The 22,570-nt window shown below is 39.4% G+C and overlaps 1 protein-coding gene and 24 non-coding genes across 29 annotated transcripts in view; 24 read left to right on the top strand and 1 right to left on the bottom strand.

The window, feature by feature from the left end:
* The first annotated feature begins 254 nt into the window (after positions 1 to 254).
* Positions 255 to 328, top strand: Trnat-agu. The gene has a single exon. It is a non-coding gene; the product is annotated as a tRNA-Thr (tRNA).
* A 315-nt stretch (positions 329 to 643) lies between these two features.
* Trnat-agu lies at positions 644 to 717 on the top strand. The gene has a single exon. It is a non-coding gene; the product is annotated as a tRNA-Thr (tRNA).
* A 315-nt stretch (positions 718 to 1,032) lies between these two features.
* Trnat-agu lies at positions 1,033 to 1,106 on the top strand. Its single transcript has one exon. It is a non-coding gene; the product is annotated as a tRNA-Thr (tRNA).
* A 315-nt stretch (positions 1,107 to 1,421) lies between these two features.
* Trnat-agu lies at positions 1,422 to 1,495 on the top strand. Its single transcript has one exon. It is a non-coding gene; the product is annotated as a tRNA-Thr (tRNA).
* A 315-nt stretch (positions 1,496 to 1,810) lies between these two features.
* Positions 1,811 to 1,884, top strand: Trnat-agu. Its single transcript has one exon. It is a non-coding gene; the product is annotated as a tRNA-Thr (tRNA).
* A 315-nt stretch (positions 1,885 to 2,199) lies between these two features.
* On the top strand, positions 2,200 to 2,273 carry Trnat-agu. The gene has a single exon. It is a non-coding gene; the product is annotated as a tRNA-Thr (tRNA).
* Positions 2,274 to 2,588: 315 nt separating this feature from the next.
* Trnat-agu lies at positions 2,589 to 2,662 on the top strand. Its single transcript has one exon. It is a non-coding gene; the product is annotated as a tRNA-Thr (tRNA).
* A 316-nt stretch (positions 2,663 to 2,978) lies between these two features.
* Trnat-agu lies at positions 2,979 to 3,052 on the top strand. Its single transcript has one exon. It is a non-coding gene; the product is annotated as a tRNA-Thr (tRNA).
* A 316-nt stretch (positions 3,053 to 3,368) lies between these two features.
* Trnat-agu lies at positions 3,369 to 3,442 on the top strand. Its single transcript has one exon. It is a non-coding gene; the product is annotated as a tRNA-Thr (tRNA).
* Positions 3,443 to 3,757: 315 nt separating this feature from the next.
* Trnat-agu lies at positions 3,758 to 3,831 on the top strand. The gene has a single exon. It is a non-coding gene; the product is annotated as a tRNA-Thr (tRNA).
* Positions 3,832 to 4,147: 316 nt separating this feature from the next.
* Positions 4,148 to 4,221, top strand: Trnat-agu. Its single transcript has one exon. It is a non-coding gene; the product is annotated as a tRNA-Thr (tRNA).
* A 315-nt stretch (positions 4,222 to 4,536) lies between these two features.
* Positions 4,537 to 4,610, top strand: Trnat-agu. Its single transcript has one exon. It is a non-coding gene; the product is annotated as a tRNA-Thr (tRNA).
* A 315-nt stretch (positions 4,611 to 4,925) lies between these two features.
* Positions 4,926 to 4,999, top strand: Trnat-agu. Its single transcript has one exon. It is a non-coding gene; the product is annotated as a tRNA-Thr (tRNA).
* Positions 5,000 to 5,314: 315 nt separating this feature from the next.
* Positions 5,315 to 5,388, top strand: Trnat-agu. Its single transcript has one exon. It is a non-coding gene; the product is annotated as a tRNA-Thr (tRNA).
* Positions 5,389 to 5,703: 315 nt separating this feature from the next.
* Positions 5,704 to 5,778, top strand: Trnat-agu. The gene has a single exon. It is a non-coding gene; the product is annotated as a tRNA-Thr (tRNA).
* Positions 5,779 to 6,094: 316 nt separating this feature from the next.
* Positions 6,095 to 6,168, top strand: Trnat-agu. The gene has a single exon. It is a non-coding gene; the product is annotated as a tRNA-Thr (tRNA).
* Positions 6,169 to 6,483: 315 nt separating this feature from the next.
* Positions 6,484 to 6,557, top strand: Trnat-agu. Its single transcript has one exon. It is a non-coding gene; the product is annotated as a tRNA-Thr (tRNA).
* A 315-nt stretch (positions 6,558 to 6,872) lies between these two features.
* Trnat-agu lies at positions 6,873 to 6,946 on the top strand. The gene has a single exon. It is a non-coding gene; the product is annotated as a tRNA-Thr (tRNA).
* A 315-nt stretch (positions 6,947 to 7,261) lies between these two features.
* Trnat-agu lies at positions 7,262 to 7,335 on the top strand. Its single transcript has one exon. It is a non-coding gene; the product is annotated as a tRNA-Thr (tRNA).
* Positions 7,336 to 7,650: 315 nt separating this feature from the next.
* Trnat-agu lies at positions 7,651 to 7,724 on the top strand. The gene has a single exon. It is a non-coding gene; the product is annotated as a tRNA-Thr (tRNA).
* A 315-nt stretch (positions 7,725 to 8,039) lies between these two features.
* On the top strand, positions 8,040 to 8,113 carry Trnat-agu. Its single transcript has one exon. It is a non-coding gene; the product is annotated as a tRNA-Thr (tRNA).
* Positions 8,114 to 8,428: 315 nt separating this feature from the next.
* Positions 8,429 to 8,503, top strand: Trnat-agu. The gene has a single exon. It is a non-coding gene; the product is annotated as a tRNA-Thr (tRNA).
* Positions 8,504 to 8,948: 445 nt separating this feature from the next.
* Trnat-agu lies at positions 8,949 to 9,022 on the top strand. Its single transcript has one exon. It is a non-coding gene; the product is annotated as a tRNA-Thr (tRNA).
* A 295-nt stretch (positions 9,023 to 9,317) lies between these two features.
* Positions 9,318 to 9,391, top strand: Trnat-agu. Its single transcript has one exon. It is a non-coding gene; the product is annotated as a tRNA-Thr (tRNA).
* An 8,038-nt stretch (positions 9,392 to 17,429) lies between these two features.
* Positions 17,430 to 22,570, bottom strand: part of LOC124120610 (E3 SUMO-protein ligase RanBP2-like) — a 160,204-nt gene continuing 155,063 nt past the window's right edge. For 4 of the 5 annotated variants that reach the window (XM_048391244.1, XM_046483515.2, XM_048391247.1 and 1 more), the window contains 5 exons: positions 22,281 to 22,408; positions 21,575 to 21,704; positions 20,574 to 20,667; positions 18,377 to 18,595; positions 17,430 to 18,049 (listed from right to left, as the gene is read on the bottom strand). In XM_048391244.1, coding sequence (XP_048247201.1) covers positions 18,036 to 18,049; positions 18,377 to 18,595; positions 20,574 to 20,667; positions 21,575 to 21,704; positions 22,281 to 22,408 — 585 coding nt within the window. In that variant the 3' untranslated portion in view covers positions 17,430 to 18,035. The remainder of the gene's footprint in view (positions 18,050 to 18,376; positions 18,596 to 20,573; positions 20,668 to 21,574; positions 21,705 to 22,280; positions 22,409 to 22,570) is intronic. The other variant, XM_048391246.1, reaches the window with a different exon arrangement.

Raw genomic sequence — 22,570 nt, 5'->3', positions numbered from 1 at the left:
CTGTCCAATAACTTGGCTTTTTGCAATCCTTTTCATGATGAAAACTTTCCTTTCTTTTTCATATTAAACATTGGCTGTCACTATTTCAAGCAGAAGTACACCAGTGTTGGGACATGTGTCGCAATTGTGTGGATTATTTGATTGACCTGTCACATGCATCTCAAAGAAAGAAGAACGATTTTCTTTCACGCTCCTGCAAAAGCCAGTTGATAAATAAATGGGTTATAGACTATTGTAGTTTAGCGTATCCCAACGGCTCTATAGCTCAGTTGGTTAGAGCGTCTGCCTAGTAAGCAGAAGGTCGAGGGTTCGACTCCCCCTGGAGCCTTTGCTTTTACAATGGTTTACAGTTGCATATATCACTTCCTTGTGCCACGTCCAGCAACTGACTGTCCAATAACGTGGCCTTTTGCTATCCTTTTCATGATGAGAACTTTCCTTTCTTTTTCATATTTAACATTGGCTGTCACTATTTCAAGCAGAAGTACACCAGTGTTGGGACATGTGTCGCAATTGTGTGGGTTATTTGATTGACCTGTCACATGCATCTCAAAGAAAGAAGAACGATTTTCTTTCACGCTCCTGCAAAAGCCAGTTGATAAATAAATGGGTTATAGACTATTGTAGTTTAACGTATCCCAACGGCTCTATAGCTCAGTTGGTTAGAGCGTCTGCCTAGTAAGCAGAAGGTCGAGGGTTCGACTCCCCCTGGAGCCTTTGCTTTTACAATGGTTTACAGTTGCATATATCACTTCCTTGTGCCACGTCCAGCAACTGACTGTCCAATAACTTGGCTTTTTGCTATTCTTTTCATGATGAGAACTTTCCTTTCTTTTTCATATTTAACATTGGCTGTCACTATTTCAAGCAGAAGTACACCAGTGTTGGGACATGTGTCGCAAGTGTGTGGATTATTTGATTGACCTGTCACATGCATCTCAAAGAAAGAAGAACGATTTTCTTTCACGCTCCTGCAAAAGCCAGTTGATAAATAAATGGGTTATAGACTATTGTAGTTTAACGTATCCCAACGGCTCTATAGCTCAGTTGGTTAGAGCGTCTGCCTAGTAAGCAGAAGGTCGAGGGTTCGACTCCCCCTGGAGCCTTTGCTTTTACAATGGTTTACAGTTGCATATATCACTTCCTTGTGCCACGTCCAGCAACTGACTGTCCAATAACGTGGCCTTTTGCTATCCTTTTCATGATGAGAACTTTCCTTTCTTTTTCATATTTAACATTGGCTGTCACTATTTCAAGCAGAAGTACACCAGTGTTGGGACATGTGTCGCAATTGTTTGGATTATTTGATTGACCTGTCACATGCATCTCAAAGAAAGAAGAACGATTTTCTTTCACGCTCCTGCAAAAGCCAGTTGATCAATAAATGAGTTATAGACTATTGTAGTTTAACGTATCCCAACGGCTCTATAGCTCAGTTGGTTAGAGCGTCTGCCTAGTAAGCAGAAGGTCGAGGGTTCGACTCCCCCTGGAGCCTTTTCTTTTACAATGGTTTACAGTTGCATATATCACTTCCTTGTGCCACGTCCAGCAACTGACTGTCCAATAACTTGGCTTTTTGCTATTCTTTTCATGATGAGAACTTTCCTTTCTTTTTCATATTAAACATTGGCTGTCACTATTTCAAGCAGAAGTACACCAGTGTTGGGACATGTGTCGCAATTGTGTGGATTATTTGATTGACCTTTCACATGCATCTCAAAGAAAGAAGAACGATTTTCTTTCACGCTCCTGCAAAAGCCAGTTGATAAATAAATGGGTTATAGACTATTGTAGTTTAGCCTATCCCAACGGCTCTATAGCTCAGTTGGTTAGAGCGTCTGCCTAGTAAGCAGAAGGTCGAGGGTTCGACTCCCCCTGGAGCCTTTTCTTTTACAATGGTTTACAGTTGCATATATCACTTCCTTGTGCCACGTCCAGCAACTGACTGTCCAATAACGTGGCCTTTTGCTATCCTTTTCATGATGAAAACTTTCCTTTCTTTTTCATATTTAACATAGGCTGTCACTATTTCCAGCAGAAGTACACCAGTGTTGGGACATGTGTCGCAATTGTGTGGATTATTTGATTGACCTGTCACATGCATCTCAAAGAAAGAAGAACGATTTTCTTTCACGCTCCTGCAAAAGCCAGTTGATAAATAAATGGGTTATAGACTATTGTAGTTTAGCGTATCCCAACGGCTCTATAGCTCAGTTGGTTAGAGCGTCTGCCTAGTAAGCAGAAGGTCGAGGGTTCGACTCCCCCTGGAGCCTTTTCTTTTACAATGGTTTACAGTTGCATATATCACTTCCTTGTGCCACGTCCAGCAACTGACTGTCCAATAACGTGGCATTTTGCTATTCTTTTCATGATGAGAACTTCCTTTTCTTTTTCATATTAAACATTGGCTATCACTATTTCCAGCAGAAGTACACCAGTGTTGGGACATGTGTCGCAATTGTGTGGATTATTTGATTGACCTGTCACATGCATCTCAAAGAAAGAAGAACGATTTTCTTTCACGCTCCTGCAAAAGTCAGTTGATAAATAAATGGGTTATAGACTACTGTAGTTTAGCCTATCCCAACGGCTCTATAGCTCAGTTGGTTAGAGCGTCTGCCTAGTAAGCAGAAGGTCGAGGGTTCGACTCCCCCTGGAGCCTTTTTCTTTTACAATGGTTTACAGTTGCATATATCACTTCCTTGTGCCACGTCCAGCAACTGACTGTCCAATTATATGGCCTTTTGCTATCCTTTTCATGATAAGAACTTTCCTTTCTTTTTCATATTTAACATTGGCTGTCACTATTTCCAGCAGAAGTACACCAGTGTTGGGACATGTGTCGCAATTGTGTGGATTATTTGATTGACCTGTCACATGCATCTCAAAGAAAGAAGAACGATTTTCTTTCACGCTCCTGCAAAAGCCAGTTGATAAATAAATGGGTTATAGACTATTGTAGTTTAACGTATCCAAACGGCTCTATAGCTCAGTTGGTTAGAGCGTCTGCCTAGTAAGCAGAAGGTCGAGGGTTCGACTCCCCCTGGAGCCTTTTCTTTTACAATGGTTTACAGTTGCATATATCACTTCCTTGTGCCACGTCCAGCAACTGACTGTCCAATAACGTTGCTTTTTGCAATCCTTTTCATGATGAAAATTTTCCTTTCTTTTTTCATATTAAACATTGGCTGTCACTATTTCCAGCAGAAGTACACCAGTGTTGGGACATGTGTCGCAATTGTGTGGATTATTTGATTGACCTGTCACATGCATCTCAAAGAAAGAGGAACGATTTTCTTTCACGCTCCTGCAAAAGCCAGTTGATAAATAAATGGGTTATAGACTATTGTAGTTTAGCCTATCCCAACGGCTCTATAGCTCAGTTGGTTAGAGCGTCTGCCTAGTAAGCAGAAGGTCGAGGGTTCGACTCCCCCTGGAGCCTTTTCTTTTACAATGGTTTACAGTTGCATATATCACTTCCTTGTGCCACGTCCAGCAACTGACTGTCCAATAACGTGGCGTTTTGCTATTCTTTTCATGATGAGAACTTTCCTTTCTTTTTCATATTTAACATAGGCTGTCACTATTTCCAGCAGAAGTACACCAGTGTTGGGACATGTGTCGCAATTGTGTGGATTATTTGATTGACCTTTCACATGCATCTCAAAGAAAGAAGAACGATTTTCTTTCACGCTCCTGCAAAAGCCAGTTGATAAATAAATGGGTTATAGACTATTGTAGTTTAGCGTATCCCAACGGCTCTATAGCTCAGTTGGTTAGAGCGTCTGCCTAGTAAGTAGAAGGTCGAGGGTTCGACTCCCCCTGGAGCCTTTTCTTTTACAATGGTTTACAGTTGCATATATCACTTCCTTGTGCCACGTCCAGCAACTGACTGTCCAATAACGTGGCCTTTTGTTATCCTTTTCATGATGAAAACTTTCCTTTCTTTTTTCATATTAAACATTGGCTGTCACTATTTCAAGCAGAAGTACACCAGTGTTGGGACATGTGTCGCAATTGTGTGGATTATTTGATTGACCTGTCACATGCATCTCAAAGAAAGAGGAACGATTTTCTTTCACGCTCCTGCAAAAGCCAGTTGATAAATAAATGGGTTATAGACTATTGTAGTTTAGCCTATCCCAACGGCTCTATAGCTCAGTTGGTTAGAGCGTCTGCCTAGTAAGCAGAAGGTCGAGGGTTCGACTCCCCCTGGAGCCTTTTCTTTTACAATGGTTTACAGTTGCATATATCACTTCCTTGTGCCACGTCCAGCAACTGAGTGTCCAATAACGTGGCCTTTTGCTATCCTTTTCATGATGAGAACTTTCCTTTCTTTTTCATATTTAACATAGGCTGTCACTATTTCCAGCAGAAGTACACCAGTGTTGGGACATGTGTCGCAATTGTGTGGATTATTTGATTGACCTGTCACATGCATCTCAAAGAAAGAAGAACGATTTTCTTTCACGCTCCTGCAAAAGCCAGTTGATAAATAAATGGGTTATAGACTATTGTAGTTTAGCGTATCCCAACGGCTCTATAGCTCAGTTGGTTAGAGCGTCTGCCTAGTAAGCAGAAGGTCGAGGGTTCGACTCCCCCTGGAGCCTTTTCTTTTACAATGGTTTACAGTTGCATATATCACTTCCTTGTGCCACGTCCAGCAACTGACTGTCCAATAACGTGGCATTTTGCTATTCTTTTCATGATGAGAACTTCCTTTTCTTTTTCATATTAAACATTGGCTATCACTATTTCCAGCAGAAGTACACCAGTGTTGGGACATGTGTCGCAATTGTGTGGATTATTTGATTGACCTGTCACATGCATCTCAAAGAAAGAAGAACGATTTTCTTTCACGCTCCTGCAAAAGTCAGTTGATAAATAAATGGGTTATAGACTACTGTAGTTTAGCGTATCCCAACGGCTCTATAGCTCAGTTGGTTAGACTGTCTGCCTAGTAAGCAGAAGGTCGAGGGTTCGACTCCCCCTGGAGCCTTTTCTTTTACAATGGTTTACAGTTGCATATATCACTTCCTTGTGCCACGTCCAGCAACTGACTGTCCAATAACGTGGCCTTTTGCTATCCTTTTCATGATGAGAACTTTCCTTTCTTTTTCATATTTAACATAGGCTGTCACTATTTCCAGCAGAAGTACACCAGTGTTGGGACATGTGTCGCAATTGTTTGGATTATTTGATTGACCTGTCACATGCATCTCAAAGAAAGAAGAACGATTTTCTTTCACGCTCCTGCAAAAGCCAGTTGATAAATAAATGGGTTATAGACTATTGTAGTTTAGCCTATCCCAACGGCTCTATAGCTCAGTTGGTTAGAGCGTCTGCCTAGTAAGCAGAAGGTCGAGGGTTCGACTCCCCCTGGAGCCTTTTCTTTTACAATGGTTTACAGTTGCATATATCACTTCCTTGTGCCACGTCCAGCAACTGACTGTCCAATAACGTTGCTTTTTGCAATCCTTTTCATGATGAAAACTTTCCTTTCTTTTTCATATTTAACATTGGCTGTCACTATTTCAAGCAGAAGTACACCAGTGTTGGGACATGTGTCGCAATTGTGTGGATTATTTGATTGACCTGTCACATGCATCTCAAAGAAAGAGGAACGATTTTCTTTCACGCTCCTGCAAAAGCCAGTTGATTAATAAATGGGTTATAGACTATTGTAGTTTAGCCTATCCCAACGGCTCTATAGCTCAGTTTGGTTAGAGCGTCTGCCTAGTAAGCAGAAGGTCGAGGGTTCGACTCCCCCTGGAGCCTTTTTCTTTTACAATGGTTTACAGTTGCATATATCACTTCCTTGTGCCACGTCCAGCAACTGACTGTCCAATTATATGGCCTTTTGCTATCCTTTTCATGATAAGAACTTTCCTTTCTTTTTCATATTTAACATTGGCTGTCACTATTTCCAGCAGAAGTACACCAGTGTTGGGACATGTGTCGCAATTGTGTGGATTATTTGATTGACCTGTCACATGCATCTCAAAGAAAGAAGAACGATTTTCTTTCACGCTCCTGCAAAAGCCAGTTGATAAATAAATGGGTTATAGACTATTGTAGTTTAACGTATCCCAACGGCTCTATAGCTCAGTTGGTTAGAGCGTCTGCCTAGTAAGCAGAAGGTCGAGGGTTCGCCTCCCCCTGGAGCCTTTTCTTTTACAATGGTTTACAGTTGCATATATCACTTCCTTGTGCCACGTCCAGCAACTGACTGTCCAATAACTTGGCTTTTTGCTATTCTTTTCATGATGAGAACTTTCCTTTCTTTTTCATATTAAACATTGGCTGTCACTATTTCAAGCAGAAGTACACCAGTGTTGGGACATGTGTCGCAATTGTGTGGATTATTTGATTGACCTGTCACATGCATCTCAAAGAAAGAAGAACAATTTTCTTTCACGCTCCTGCAAAAGCCAGTTGATAAATAAATGGGTTATAGACTATTGTAGTTTAACGTATCCCAACGGCTCTATAGCTCAGTTGGTTAGAGCGTCTGCCTAGTAAGCAGAAGGTCTAGGGTTCGACTCCCCCTGGAGCCTTTGCTTTTACAATGGTTTACAGTTGCATATATCACTTCCTTGTGCCACGTCCAGCAACTGACTGTCCAATAACGTGGCCTTTTGCTATTCTTTTCATGATGAGAACTTCCCTTTCTTTTTCATATTTAACATTGGCTGTCACTATTTCAAGCAGAAGTACACCAGTGTTGGGACATGTGTCGCAATTGTGTGGATTATTTGATTGACCTTTCACATGCATCTCAAAGAAAGAAGAACGATTTTCTTTCACGCTCCTGCAAAAGTCAGTTGATAAATAAATGGGTTATAGACTATTGTAGTTTAGCGTATCCCAACGGCTCTATAGCTCAGTTGGTTAGAGCGTCTGCCTAGTAAGCAGAAGGTCGAGGGTTCGACTCCCCCTGGAGCCTTTTCTTTTACAATGGTTTACAGTTGCATATATCACTTCCTTGTGCCACGTCCAGCAAATGACTGTCCAATAACGTTGCTTTTTGCAATCCTTTTCATGATGAAAACTTTCCTTTCTTTTTCATATTTAACATTGGCTGTCACTATTTCCAGCAGAAGTACACCAGTGTTGGGACATGTGTCGCAATTGTGTGGATTATTTGATTGACCTGTCACATGCATCTCAAAGAAAGAAGAACGATTTTCTTTCACGCTCCTGCAAAAGCCAGTTGATAAATAAATGGGTTATAGACTATTGTAGTTTAACGTATCCCAACGGCTCTATAGCTCAGTTGGTTAGAGCGTCTGCCTAGTAAGCAGAAGGTCGAGGGTTCGACTCCCCCTGGAGCCTTTTCTTTTACAATGGTTTACAGTTGCATATATCACTTCCTTGTGCCACGTCCAGCAACTGACTGTCCAATAACGTGGCCTTTTGCTATTCTTTTCATGATGAGTACTTCCCTTTCTTTTTCATATTTAACATTGGCTGTCACTATTTCAAGCAGAAGTACACCGGTGTTGGGACATGTGTCGCAATTGTGTGGATTATTTGATTGACCTGTCAGATGCATCTCAAAGAAAGAAGAACGATTTTCTTTCACGCTCCTGCAAAAGCCAGTTGATAAATAAATGGGTTATAGACTATTGTAGTTTAGCCTATCCCAACGGCTCTATAGCTCAGTTGGTTAGAGCGTCTGCCTAGTAAGCAGAAGGTCGAGGGTTCGACTCCCCCTGGAGCCTTTTCTTGTACAATGGTTTGCAGTTGCATATATCACTTCCTTGTGCCACGTCCAGCAACTGACTGTCCAATAACGTGGCCTTTTGCTATTCTTTTCATGATGAGAACTTTCCTTTCTTTTTCATATTTAACATTGGCTGTCACTATTTCCAGCAGAAGTACACCAGTGTTGGGACATGTTTCGCAATAGTGTGCATTATTTGATTGGCCTGTCACATGCATCTCAAAGAGAGAGGAACGATTTTCTTTCACGTTCCTGCAAAAGCCAGTTCATAAATAAATGGGTTATAGACTACTGTAGTTTAGCCTATCTCAACGGCTCTATAGCTCAGTTGGTTAGAGTGTCTGCCTAGTAAGCAGAAGGTCGAGGGTTCGACTCCCCCTGGAGCCTTTTCTTTTACAATGGTTTACAGTTGCATATATCACTTCCTTGTGCCACGTACAGCAACTGACTGTCCAATAACGTGGCCTTTTGCTATTCTTTTCATGATGAGAACTTTCCTTTCTTTTTCATATTTAACATTGGCTGTCTCTATTTCAAGCAGAATTACACACGTGTTGGGACATGTTTCGCAATAGTGTGGATTATTTGATTGACCTGTCACATGCATCTGAAAGAGAGAGGAACGATTTTCTTTCACGCTCCTGCAAAAGCCAGTTGATAAATAAATGGGTTATAGACTATTGTAGTTTAGCCTATCCGAACGGCTCTATAGCTCATTTTGGTTAGAGCGTCTGCCTAGTAAGCAGAAGGTCGAGGGTTCGACTCCCCCTGGAGCCTTTTCTTGTACAATGGTTTGCAGTTGCATATATCACTTCCTTGTGCCACGTCCAGCAACTGACTGTCCAATAACGTGGCCTTTTGCTATTCTTTTCATGATGAGAACTTTCCTTTCTTTTTCACATTTAACATTTGCTGTCACTATTTCAAGCAGAATTACACCGGCGTTAGGACATGTTTCGCAATAGTGTGCATTATTTGATTGGCCTTTTGTTATCCTTTTCATGATGAGAACTTTCCTTTCTTTTTCATATTTAGGATTGGCTGTCACTATTTCAAGCAGAAGTACACCAGTGTTGGGACATGTGTCGCAATTGTGTGCATTATTTGATTGGTGTGTCACATGCATCTCAAAGAGAGAGGAACGATTTTCTTTCACGTTCCTGCAAAAGACCAGTTTGTAAATAAATGGAGTATAGACTACTGTAGTTTAGCCTCCCACAACGGCTCTGTAGCTCAGTTGGTTAGAGCGTCTGCCTAGTAAGCAGAAGGTCGAGGGTTCGACTCCCCCTGGAGCCTTTTCTTTTACAATGGTTTACAGTTGCATATATCACTTCCTTGTGCCACGTCCAGCAACTGACTGTCCAATAACGTGGCCTTTTGCTATTCTTTTCATGATGAGAACTTCCCTTTCTTTTTCATATTTAACATTGGCTGTCACTATTTCAAGCAGAATTACGCTGGTGTTAGAACATGTGTCGCAATTGGGTCATATGCATCTCAAAGAGAGAGGAACGATTTTCCTTCGCGCCCCTGCAAAAGCCAGTTGGTAAATAAATGGAGTATAGACTACTGTAGTTTAACGTATCCCAACGGCTCTATAGCTCAGTTGGTTAGAGCGTCTGCCTAGTAAGCAGAAGGTCGAGGGTTCGACTCCCCCTGGAGCCTTTTCTTTTACAATGGTTTACAGTTGCATATATCACTTCCTTGTGCCACGTCCAGCAACTGACTGTCCAATAACGTGGCCTTTTGCTATCCTTTCTATGATGAGAACTTCCCTTTCTTTTTCACATTTAACATTTGCTGTCACTATTTCAAGCAGAATTACACCGGTGTTAGAACATGTGTCGCAATTGGGTCATATGCATCTTAAAGAGAGAGGAACGATTTTCCTTCGCGCGCCTGCAAAAGCCAGTTGGTAAATAAATGAAAAAATGTTTCACTTTGAGCACCTTGTTTTCTTTAAATACGATGTACCTTGACATTATAAAGTGGTTTATAGGTAGATATAATACTTATCTATAGATGTAAGCAATTTTGAAGATACGTCTGTGTGTTTAAAGTTGATTTTGACCGCCCGGGCCAAGTCGGACCGAAGACTTCTTACAGAGATTTTCTTAAGAAAATACAGTAGAAAGGTTTTACTTTGAGCCCCTTGTTTTCTTTAAATACGATGTACCGTGACATTATAAAGTAGTAAATAGGTAGATATAACACTAATCTCTAGATGTAAACACATTTAATGATACGTCTGTGTGTTTAAAGTTGATTTTGACCGCACGGGCCAAGTCGGACCCAACACAAGCAAAACACTTCTGATAGAGACTATGTTGAGAATGTAGAGGGAAAAGGGCTTCACTTTGAGCACCTCGTTTTCTTTCATTACAGCGATCTGAGACACTATAAAGTGGTATTTAGGTGGATATAATACTAATCTATAGATGTGAATCCATTTGATGATACATCTGTGAGGTTTAAGTTGATTTTGACAGCCCGGGCCAAGTCGGCCCGAACACTTCTTACAGAGATTTTCTTAAGAAAATAGAGTAGAAATGTTTCAGTTTGAGCACCTTGTTTTCTTTAAATACGATGTACCGTGACATTATAAAGTGATATATAGGTAGATATAACACTAATCTATAGATGTAAACACATCTGAAGATACGTATGTGTGTTTAAAGTTGATTTTGACCGCCCGGGCCAAGTCGGACCTAACACTTCTTACAGAGATTTTCTTAAGAAAATAGAGTAGAAATGTTTCACTTTGAGCACCTTGTTTTCTTTAAATACGATGTACCGTGACATTATAAAGTGGTATATAGGTAGATATAACACTAATCTATAGATGTAAACACATTTGAAGATACGTCTGTGTGTTTAAAGTTGATTTTGACCGCCCGGGCCAAGTCGGACCTAACACTTCTTACAGAGATTTTCTTAAGAAAATAGAGTAGAAATGTTTCACTTTGAGCACCTTGTTTTCTTTAAATACGATGTACCGTGACATTATAAAGTGGTATATAGGTAGATATAACACTAATCTATAGATGTAAACACATTTGATGATACGTCTTTGTGTTTAAAGTTGATTTTGACCGCCCGGGCCAAGTCGGACCCAACACAAGCAAAACACTTCTGTTAGAGACTATGTTGAGAATGTAAAGGGTAAAGGGCTTCACTTTGAGCCCCTTCTTTTCTTTAAATACGATGTACCGTGACATTATAAAGTAGTAAATAAGTAGATATAACACTAATCTATAGATGTAAACACATTTGAAGATACGTCTTTATGTTTAAAGTTGATTTTGACCGCCCGGGCCAAGTCGGACCCAACACAAGCAAAACACTTCTGTTAGAGACTATGTTGAGAATGTAAAGGGGAAAGGGCTTCACTTTGAGCCCCTTCTTTTCTTTAAATACGATGTACCGTGACATTATAAAGTAGTATATAGGTAGATATAACACTAATCTATAGATGTAAACACATTTGAAGATACGTCTGTGTGTTTAAAGTTGATTTTGACCGCCCGGGCCAAGTCGGACCCAACACTTCTTACAGAGATTTTCTTACGAAAATACAGTAGAAATGTTTCACTTTGAGCACCTTGTTTTCTTTAAATACGATGTACCGTGACATTATAAAGTGATATATAGGTAGATATAACACTAATCTATAGATGTAAACACATTTGATGATACGTCTTTGTGTTTAAAGTTGATTTTGACCTCCCGGGCCAAGTCGGACCCAACACAAGCAAAACACTTCTGTTAGAGACTATGTTGAGAATGTAAAGGGGAAAGGGCTTCACTTTGGGCCCCTTCTTTTCTTTTAATACGATGTACCGTGACATTATGAAATAATAAATAAGTAGATATAACACTAATCTATAGATGTAAACATATTTGAAGGTACGTCTTTATGTTTAAAGTTGATTTTGACCGCACGGGCCAAGTCGGACCCAACACAAGCAAAACACTTCTGATAGAGACTATGTTGAGAATGTAGAGGGAAAAGGGCTTCACTTTCAGCACCTTGTTTTCTTTAATTGCAGCGATCTGAGACACTATAAAGTGGTATTTAGGTGGATATAATACTAATCTATAGATGTGAATCCATTTGATGATACATCTGTGAGATTTGAGATGATTTAGACAGCCCTGGCCAAGTCGGACCCAACACTTCTGACATAGATTTTCTTAAGAAAATACAGTAGAAATGCTTCACTTTGAGCACCTTGTTTTCTTTAAATACGATGTACCGTGACATTATAAAGTGGTTTATAGTTAGATATAACACTAATCTATAGATGTGAATCCATTTGAGGATACATCTGTGAGGTTTAAGTTGATTTTGAGAGCCCGGGCCAAGTCGGACCCAACACATTTCTGACATAGATTTTCTTAAGAAAATACAGTGAAAATACTTCCCTTTGAGCACCTTGTTTTCTTTAAATACGATGTACCGTGACATTATAAAGTGGTATATAGGTAGATATAACACTAATCTATAGATGTAAACACATTTGAAGATACATTTAAAGTTGATTTTGACTGCTCGGGCCAAGTCGGACCCAACACAAGCAAAACACTTCTGATAGAGAGAATGTAAAGGGAAAAGGGCTTCACTTTTGAGCACCGTGTTTGCTACTGCAATATGAGACACTAAAGTGTTATATAGGTAGATATGATATTATAATTAGTCGATAGATGTAAAGTATGTGTTGTAATTTTAGAAGCGCTTTGACAGTTATTAAAACGTGTCGTGTCATTCCTATGACATTCGTGAATATCCACTTGCAGAAAACATCCTGTGTTGGTTTAACATGAATTAGTAAAGGTTAATTAGGTATGCCAAACACGTTAATTAATGAAAGAAGAGTAGTCAAAACACTGTCATTTCGAATTCCTGCCCAGGACATCACACCCCTACACGCTAAGGTCGGTGAGAAACCTTCTCATCAAAGTAAAGACACAGTCAAGACACTGACTTTTCGGTATGCACTCTCGGTATGTAGCTATAACTATCAGTTTATTACATTGCTGAAGATACATTTTGATTCAAACTCAATGAAATGAGCAAAACTATCCGTTTCTGGACATTTGAGATCTGCCTAGATATGCAGGTTTCGTTTTATTATTCTGCAATCCGTTTTTAGTATTACCCGCTGGCCCGGCCCGGCCCGACTTCTCTTGGCCCGACTATAAGGCAATCCCCCAAGGCTCGCTAAATACAATGTTTATTCCTAATGCAGGATATTTACCATCCCCAAACACACTCGCGTGATAACCTCTATTGATCTGTACGAACAGGTGATAAATATTTTAGGTGACTGAAATAGCCACCTGTTTCAAAACGATACATATTCATGTATTATAGTACCAAAAGAACATTCATATTTAATATTGTAAAAGCATTTTCGTCCACTGGTTATGTTTAAGTGTTGTTACGATAATAATAACTCAATTAAAGACAATGAAAATACGTGGCCTTATGTTTCCTGTCATTCATGTTTCATTTACCATATGCATGTTAACTTTTCATAATTGGTATGCTAGCTAGATTAAGTTTAGACAGCATTACAACAATACTTTAGTACCCATGTTTCCATCTGTTAATAATAAAGTATGTAATTGGCTGAAATCAAGATTCAAGGTCATTATTTAAAGCAGAAGTATTTTATTCAGGTGTCTACTTTAAACGCAATTGGTACTAATAAACGGACAGCATATCAACTCACACATAGCATTTGTTACTTATGACCTACATTGGCACCAGACATTGGAGCAGGCCTCCGTTCAATAGGCCGAGGAGTTTTCTGAGATGCTTTCTCGGCTCTCTCCGTGGACGTTCGGGTGCTAACGAACGCTGTGTCAACTTCCGCCGGCAGGGGCGCGGTTTTCAAAATGGCGTTGCAGACTGATTTAAGTAATGTTGAACTGTTGAACATTGTGTATATAAAGTATTATTGTTAATAATAAAGATAAACTAAGTTGTATATGTTATATCTTCTTATCCACAAGTTGCCACCGAACAGTTAGGTTAGGTTATTTGTTGTTAAACGCCGCACTCAGGACTATTCAAGCTAAATGACGGCGGTCTTTAAATAATCGAGTCTGGACCAGACAATCCAGTGATTGACATCATGAGCATCGATCCACGCAATTGGGATACGATGACATGCATCAACCAAGTCAGAGAGTCTGACCACCCGATCCTGTTAGTCGCCTCTTACAACAAGTATAGTCGTCTTTTACGGCAAGTAAGGGTTGCTGAAGACCTATTCTACGCCGGATCATCACGGATCCCACCGAACAGTGATTGCGTATCATATATCTTATTCCCTAAGCAATCCATATTTATTTAATTTCAGTATGTTCTGGACAGTTATCAAGGTGAATAAATTAAATACATCGGATGAGACATATCACGATGTTGTCAAAACGGCAGGAAAAACGTCTCATAAATCACGTCAAAATAATTTATTACCCATGGGGGTTACAAATAACCGAGTTATTAAATAACGTATGTGTACTGGTGCAATATCGTTCACACACTCTGGTATATTGTTTGCGTCATCCGGACGGCATTGTTGGCGTAATTCCAATCTTATTCTGACACTAGAAATGACGTCCTGGCTGAAGAGGTCATTCAACGGGAGTCAACAAACAAAACAACAAACCAAAACACCAACAAATTACAATGTTTTAGATTTATTTAAGAAAAGACAAACACCTATGAAAATGTATGAATTTACCTGTTTCTAAATGTAGCTAAAACAATTGGGTTTTACAAGTCTTCCCATAAATGTAATCACTAATGTGTAGGTATTAAACTTTACCATTGAGTGCATGTATCTGTAACAAGTTCTCCCATGTCGAAAATGTAATGTTCACAGGCCCCGCATTTGTCCAAATCCTCCATTTTTGTCCCTACTCCTCAGTATGCGCCGAGGCGCTGGAAAGCGAGCACGGCATGCGTTTCATTGACTTGGAAATATTCGGAGAAACTCGTTTGCGCATCGGCACCCAACGGCTTATTGAACGCACCTGCGGTCTAACTTCACTAGCTTTAAAACAGGTGGTGGGGTGAAATGGTGCACATGTGTTTAAGGCTACTGCACTGCAACATGTGTGATGTGTGTGTGCCATTCTATAGTACCAACTCACTGAGATACCCCACTCACACACAGTGTACTGACTGACACAGTATACTAAACAATCCTTGATTTATCCCACTAATGCCGGGCGACAGGATGGGTTACAAGAACAATCTTATTTTCTTCCAGTTTAATGCCATCACTTTAGGCTTGGTACTTGCATGTTGTTTGAGGTTGTAGTACGCATGCCTTTGCCTGAACCAAAGGTAATGGCATCAGGTTGAATATGCATGATGGTGTTCATAATTTCTGAGACCTTGAGGAAAATGCGCTGAACGGGCTGCTTCTGTTTTTGCAAGAAGTTGCAAATGCTTTCTTGAATAAGTCTAACATAATAGTTTTTAGAAACGGTGGTTACTTACGCAGTGTAGAAAGTGGCTGTATTCAGGAGTTCAAATGAAAACTGTAACCTATCATAAATATCTAGGTATTATTTTCTCAGAGATTAGTGTGGTCAAGCGCTTGTGAAACCCTATCTATTCAACCCAGAAAGGCTAGCATGCCTATTCATAGACTATTGAGGAGTTATACAAATTTACCTTTTCATGCTTTTCAAACAATATTTGATACTAAGATATGACTAATTTTAGTGTGTGGTGCAGAAATCAAGGGATTCACTTTAAGGGAGGCCTTAGTCTCGGTGTTTCCAAACGGTCCTCAAGTAATGTCGTTATGGGGTATGTTGGAAGGAGTCACTTATGTGTCCATTTTTATAGTCGTTGCATAGGTTATTGGTGTAGACTTCCACTTATGGAACATTTAAAAGTATAGATACCCAAAGGCATGTTACCAGATGCTGAAACGCTTTGATGATAATGGGAAAATAAACTGGGTCTCTCATATATTAGTACCTAAATTAATGTTCAAGAAGGGTTTTTCATGTCTGGCTTACTCAAGATATATCTTAATATATTCAAGCAAAGATGTAAGGATATCATCTGGCTTACTCAAGTTATATAGAGGTTATCGCGCGAGTGTGTTTGGGGATGGTAAATATCCTGCATTAGGAATAAATATTGTATTTAGCGAGCCTTGGCGAGCTTAATACATAGTGTTTATTCCTAATACAGGATATTTACCATCCCCAAACACACAAGCGTGATAACCTTTTTATCATATGATGTCATTCTTTAATTCTTTGCTTGAAAATCGCTTTCCCTCTCTCACAAACATTACCGAAACATTGCGAGTTTTCCTGGAATGCGCGCATTAATATTTATTACGTGACAGGGTAAGTGATGTGTCAGTCGGACAGTGACAGTAGCCAATATAGTTCCAACTGAAATCTGTTTCTTATACAGTGGCGAAGCAACATATACGCAAAACAACAATTGTTTTTAATTGCCTTTCGCGGCAATCCATCGGTCTGTCCGCTAGAGTAACTGCCCTTTGTCAAAGGGAAGCTACTCTAACCCTAGTCTATGAGACGTCACGGCCACGGTCAGACCTTGTTGACAGTCGGTCTGTCCTGTCATAACGTAAGAAGTGTAGTCAGATGTACACACAGCGACAAAACGAAACAAGGTAATAATTCAAACATATTTCGGCCAAATCCAACTATTTTAATTTGTGGAGAAGGTTTCAAGCCGCAGAGGTCTACAAGCACAGATATGGCTACTGATCCCGCTTGGTTAGGCCTCGTGCCCTCGCAAAACTGTTTCGAAATTTATATCTCCAAACTTGCCAAAACTTATAAAATGCCTTAGTTACGTCACAGTTAGACACTGATTTTCAGTATTTTAGACTGTTCTTTTGATAATGATAGCAATTATGCCTGTAGTTTATCCAGATTCCCGATGGTTAATTCTGACTCGATCGCCGAATGACGAGGGCGACGCCATGTTTGTTAATAAACAGTAAAAGCAGTCCCTACTTGACCTTTGATATTTGCATCTCTATCCGCATATGACCCCAACGGATATCGTATTTATCCGTTGGCTTTATCCTGCCGAGAAACCTACCCATTATATGATAAATCTTAATATGTTCAAGCAAAGATGTAGGGATATCGTATCAGAATTGGCATGACAAGATTTCAAGATCTTCCTTTTTGAATTTGTATAGTGGTTATAAGTTTTCTAGAAGTTGAAAAATATGTAAAACTGAATTATCTAATTGTAAGGATTCACTGCGATTATTTTGTAGGTTTCGTTCGTTGTCCGATAAGTTGAAAAGATTTAAGATGCAAATTGATCTGAAAATGTTGTTATGCACACATTGTAATGTCAATTGTACTGAAGACGGGTTCCATTTACTCCTTGTATCTCCCCATCATGTCAAGCAAAGAAAACTTTATACCACTTGATTATACCTATCCTAGTAGAGATATGTCTTACACCTAAATGGAATTTACATATATAACTATTGGGAAGTGTAATTACATGAAATGTGCCCATAAACGTGTGTTATTTGTGTATCATAATGAATATCAACCCACTGTAAATGATTTGTATATGTGCGCAGTACTTTGGGCCAAAGGTCTGCAATATAAATAAACCTGTCACTTGCACATGCTTTTCTACTTTGCATAATAGAATAACAAAATATGATTCAGTAAACAGTAACAACAGGGATATTTATTCATGTATTTACAACAATGTTCTTTCATGCAATACATATGGTGGATGAATGTTGATGAGGATGCTGACCTGATATTTACAACAGAAAATTCCATGAATTACTTGTATGATGTGTGAAATTCAGAAGCTTAGCTAGATCTACCATTCTTGAATTAGCACTATGTCATTTTGATGAAACATGAAATGCACTTCTATAAAAGATGACAAAGGAATCCTTGGAAATAATACCATCTTGCTAATCTAATTGTTCATATTAATGACACTGATGTAATAACACTGTGAGACAATAATCTTTAAATAATTCGCCTTTTTCATCATGTACAGCAAGGGCAAAATGCCTGCAAGTTCAGGTTCAAAATATTCCGCACACATGTATGGACACAGGAACCAAATTTCATGATTTGTGATGTCATTACTGCATGGCAACTAAGTATGGACATGGGGTTGCCAAGCAACTAAAAAACAATTTGTTCACCAGGTCTGTCAGGTGGCAACAAAACCTTTCATTTATTGTCCAGAATTACTCTTCCACTTTGCACACACATATATTTCAATTTGCCTAATCCTTCATTTTCTTCATCTTTTCTGGTCTGAAAACATTAAAACATTGATTAGTTAATATATCTGGGTAAATATTATTTTAATAAGATATTTCTTTTTCAGTAGAAAAATCTGTCAAATTAAACCTCTTGTAATCATTTATTCACATTGCATGGCTACTGCTTGGTTTGCAAGTAAGGGGCATCAGTATTAAGCAGTAAGCCTAGGTAAACAAGACGTCAACAGTTACAGATACAATAGTTTGTAAACGTCAGAACCTTCAAATGCAGATCTTTCAGTACTTGGTGGAATAGAAAGGCATTTACGGAATGTCCCTTTCAAAAGTTTAGTCATTGTAAGGCAACACATTTAATTACCTTCCTCTAAGAATGAACTTAAGAGAGCAGACAGCTCAGGCGAACATGAAACAACTGAGGAAGCATCAGTGGCTGACACACCCTCCCCTGTTTGTGATGAGGCTGCTGATTGGCTGCCCTCACTTTCACCTGGCTGTATCCTTGTCTCACATTGGCTACTGCCACCCATAGAGGTTGCAGAGCTTGCTTCAGATTGGCTAACAAAGATTCGGGTTTGACCTGGTCGTTGGGCAGGAATAGGGAATAAGTACAAATTCAAATCAGGAGAATCATTCAGTTCAAGTCCAGAAACAGTGCTAGGGCTAGTGACAGCTAATGCTATGTATACAAACATATTGAACAACTGAAGCATGAATTTCCGTCCCACTGAAACACAAGAAGCGGGGATATGAGGACACACAAGGCAAGCAAGGGGGGAGGTCTCAAGCAGCATCCACAGGGGTTAAAAGTATGCTTCCATCAATGGGGATCTCATGCCCTGCGATGACAGGTTAAACATAGCATAGGTTTATATGGCTATTAATCACTACACACGTTCTATTATTACAATGTTATTTCGTCATGATAGTAATACAGATACAGAGTGAAAAGAATGTAGAATGAAAGTCTTAAATGAGTGGTCATTTAAGTTACTAAATGCTATTGCTCATTTGATCTAGTGGTGTAATGATACGGCAATACAGTATTGTCTCACGATACGAGGCCCACGAAACAATTCATCGATTTTCAAACCCTCTATCACCATACATACTATACATTACCTTACAAGTTATCTTTGCAAAAAACACACATGGTTGTTCAACAACCAGCTAATGCAGATTCTCTAGCATTTCCCCGTTTGGCTATATTTGGGACAACATTTACAGTGCCCTCTGGCCTATATGTTTCTGCCCTACAATATCCCATTTTGATCTCTGAAATTTTAAACATGATTCATGTATGTGATTCACATGCAAAAAGAAAGAATATAATCTTTTGAAACAAAAGTGCTGTATCGGGATACGAATCATATCGCATCCATAGTATTGGGATATGTATCGTATCGCGACCCCTTCATATCGTTACACCTCTAATTTGATCATGTATCAAAACAACCCATGATCCTCAACAAATATTCAAGTAGAAAGGAAAGCAATTAGTATTTCAAAGTAAAGGGCTTACCACCACCACCACAAAACACACAATTAACATGAATGAGTGAGAGAATGAGATTCTACATCAACCTGTTTCTGTTGTTAGTGAGTTGGGTTTATGGCTGCTTGAAAAGTATATTGCATATATCTTGGCGTGTTAGCTAAGTCTTAGATAATTGCCTCGGCCACTTGTAGGGTGTTAACCAGGCATGTCATTCAAGGGTGACAAAAAAGATTGAATAGCCAGTAATTTCTAAAGCTTTTAAACCTCGGAGTCTTTCCAAGAAAACTATTGAATTGAGATAAACACAATGGAATTCCAACTTGCCAAGGGTCATAACCAAATCGAACCTTTGATCAGCTGATCTGGACGGAGCTAAGGGACAAAACTCAGTCATGCCTAGTTATTCAGCCCTGCATTAAAAACTAGGTAATGATGCAGACCACAAATTTTGTTGCCTTTTGTAACAATAATTGGGCACTGGGTTCGAAGCTATTCCACTGTGTCCATGATAACAACATCAAAGGAAGATACACAGCTCCTTAGGCTAGACATTCTGCATGACAATGATTCATTACTCTCAGTTTAGTGTCTGTTGCAAAATTAATCTATCAATATCCACATCAATCTCTTCACTCGCTCACAAATACATGTTAGTATATAGTTGGATGAAGCAGCACACCGCCCACAAAAAACAGACCCTCCATGCAATCGAAGTTCAAGTCATGCAGTGCAAGTTCAAGTTGTGCAGCTAATGAGTTGAAGGTGCTGTGTAAGTGAACATCTGTTTCTGGAGTTGAAACGCACGATTCTTCCTACGAACACAGCTGGTGGTCAACTTTCACACATCAGTAAGTAAATTGATCAATGTATGTCTAACTCATCTTGATCAACTAAAAACTAACAAAAGCCATTTTCTTCAAGATTTAGAGAAAGTTTCTTTGGAAGTAACTGTTTCTATATGGTGAAGCTTGTCACATTATGCTGTACAAAACACAGTTAGATCACACATGTTGTTGCCCACTTTGACCAACAGGTCATACTATTTTCAGTTGAGACTTACCTCCCGTAGCATCGCCGTGAGAAAATATAACAGGTGTATCCATTTCATGTGAAATCTTCTCTGACAACTCAGAATCTCGGGCTAAGCTCACACCCTAAAAGCACAACAACAAAACTTTGTCAGTTCAACACTAAAACCTATATAATTTAAGATATACATTTGTTTGCTTGTTTGTTTCTTTGTTGCACTCAGCAATATTCCAGCTATATGATGGTGACCAGACAATCCATAAACTGACATCATGAGCATCGATCCATTCAACTGGAATACGATGATATGAATCAACCAAGTCAGCGAGCCAGACCACCCAATCCATTTAGTCACCTTTTACGGCAAACATAAGTTGCAAAAGACCTATTCTACCCCAGATCTTCAGGGGTAAAAAATATATTCAGTCTAAACACACATTAATGTTCTTCTGCGTCCATAAAGTTTATACATATATACATTTATATACACTTCCAATCATCAATTCATTTTTAATCTCACCAATAAAGCTATTCATAATCAGTAATGTCACTTTCAAAGAAACTGCTGTCACGAGCACTGTACCTCACCTTAATATGTAGTCAAAAGTATATGTCAACAAAGTCAGGCACTTAAAATATATGTGTCCATGTCGAAGTTCAGCTTCCTCAGTCTTTCAATTTCAAAGGAGGAATTTACAGAGCAAACACGCCTTTGAGATATTTTAAGAACAGTCAAATCAAGGTAAAATGTAAAATGTTGTCTAAAAGAGAACATATGTGTCAAGCCCCTCCACACATTGACCAAATTTTGTTGTCTTTTGAACAGATATGGCTGAGTAATGGCCACAAAACGTTTCAGCTTTCTCTGTTGACGAAGTGCAAAGGTTAAATAAGGTCAAGGTTCAACTTAGCACCCAAAAAAATCCGGGACATATTTCTTTGATCCCACAACTAAAGTGGGTGGACTTTCAGTTAGGTGAGCTAGCAATGGGAATGGGTAAGATATTTTGAACTACAAGAAGCATGTCTTACCTCCATAAAAGATTTAGCAAACTCCTCTGCAGCAGCTACTGAGCTGAAAGCTGCCTTAAAGTCCCTCCTGACTGGCTCGTCTGTTGAGAAGTCTTGGGCACTCCACATACAGGCTCTCTTCTGATTCTCTCTGGAAATATAAACAATCATAGAGAGATGACATCAGGTGTGCAATATCGGTGACATTTCACAGGTGAGTAACATAACAAGTCAGGGGTCAATAGTGTAGGTATCTAGCCAAACCTAAAGACGCTAAGGGTTTTAGCAACTTGACTGTTACAGTGTAGGAGTTGCCATAATCTTCTCAGCAGAAAGGAGAATTCCCAAATACTATACATACACTCATTTGACATTTCCCCTCCCAATCCCCTTTTTAACCGCCTCTGTGGTCTGGTGGGTAGTGATTCTGTCCGAAAAGTGGAAGGTCGTGGTTGAATCCCTGGCCTCGTCATAGTTAAAGACGTGAAACGGTTGTGCTACTCGTTACCCTGTCTGATGGTAGGCATTAAGATAAAACAAGGACTGGTCAGCATACTGTGTGTGAGTGGGGTATCCATGTTAAACTGTGGCATGGTATCTCCATGGGCTAGCTCTACGGGCCCCGACATAAGCCCAGACATGCACGCACGCAATCACGCAGTCACATGTTTTACTGTCATTATTCTGCGGATATATTTTCAAGGTGAAGTATTTTTATCTGACTTACAGTTTTATTGAGTGTTCGCGACAAATGACATGGTTGCAGATTTTTTGTTTGTCATCTGTCTCCATGTCAATCTGGTTTCCGTCCAGTTCATCATTGTACAGAATCTTCAAGTTGCCCATTCCAAGTTTCTAGAAAGAAGACCATTCTCGTTCAAAACAACTCCAACTTGTGAATGAATTTGTGAAACCCTTATGTGACAGGTATGTTAGTGAATGAGTATGTTAGTATGGTTTTAAGCAGCTTTAAACTACCTCAATAACTATATATTTGTCCATTTATGTAATTTCAGG

This window comes from Haliotis rufescens, unplaced genomic scaffold, assembly GCF_023055435.1.
Source record: "Haliotis rufescens isolate VD_foot unplaced genomic scaffold, xgHalRufe1.0.p SCAF_9, whole genome shotgun sequence".
Taxonomy (NCBI): Eukaryota; Metazoa; Mollusca; class Gastropoda; order Lepetellida; family Haliotidae; genus Haliotis; species Haliotis rufescens.
The sequence above is the reverse complement of the archived record's forward strand: the minus strand, read 5'-3'. Positions and strand labels throughout refer to the sequence as shown.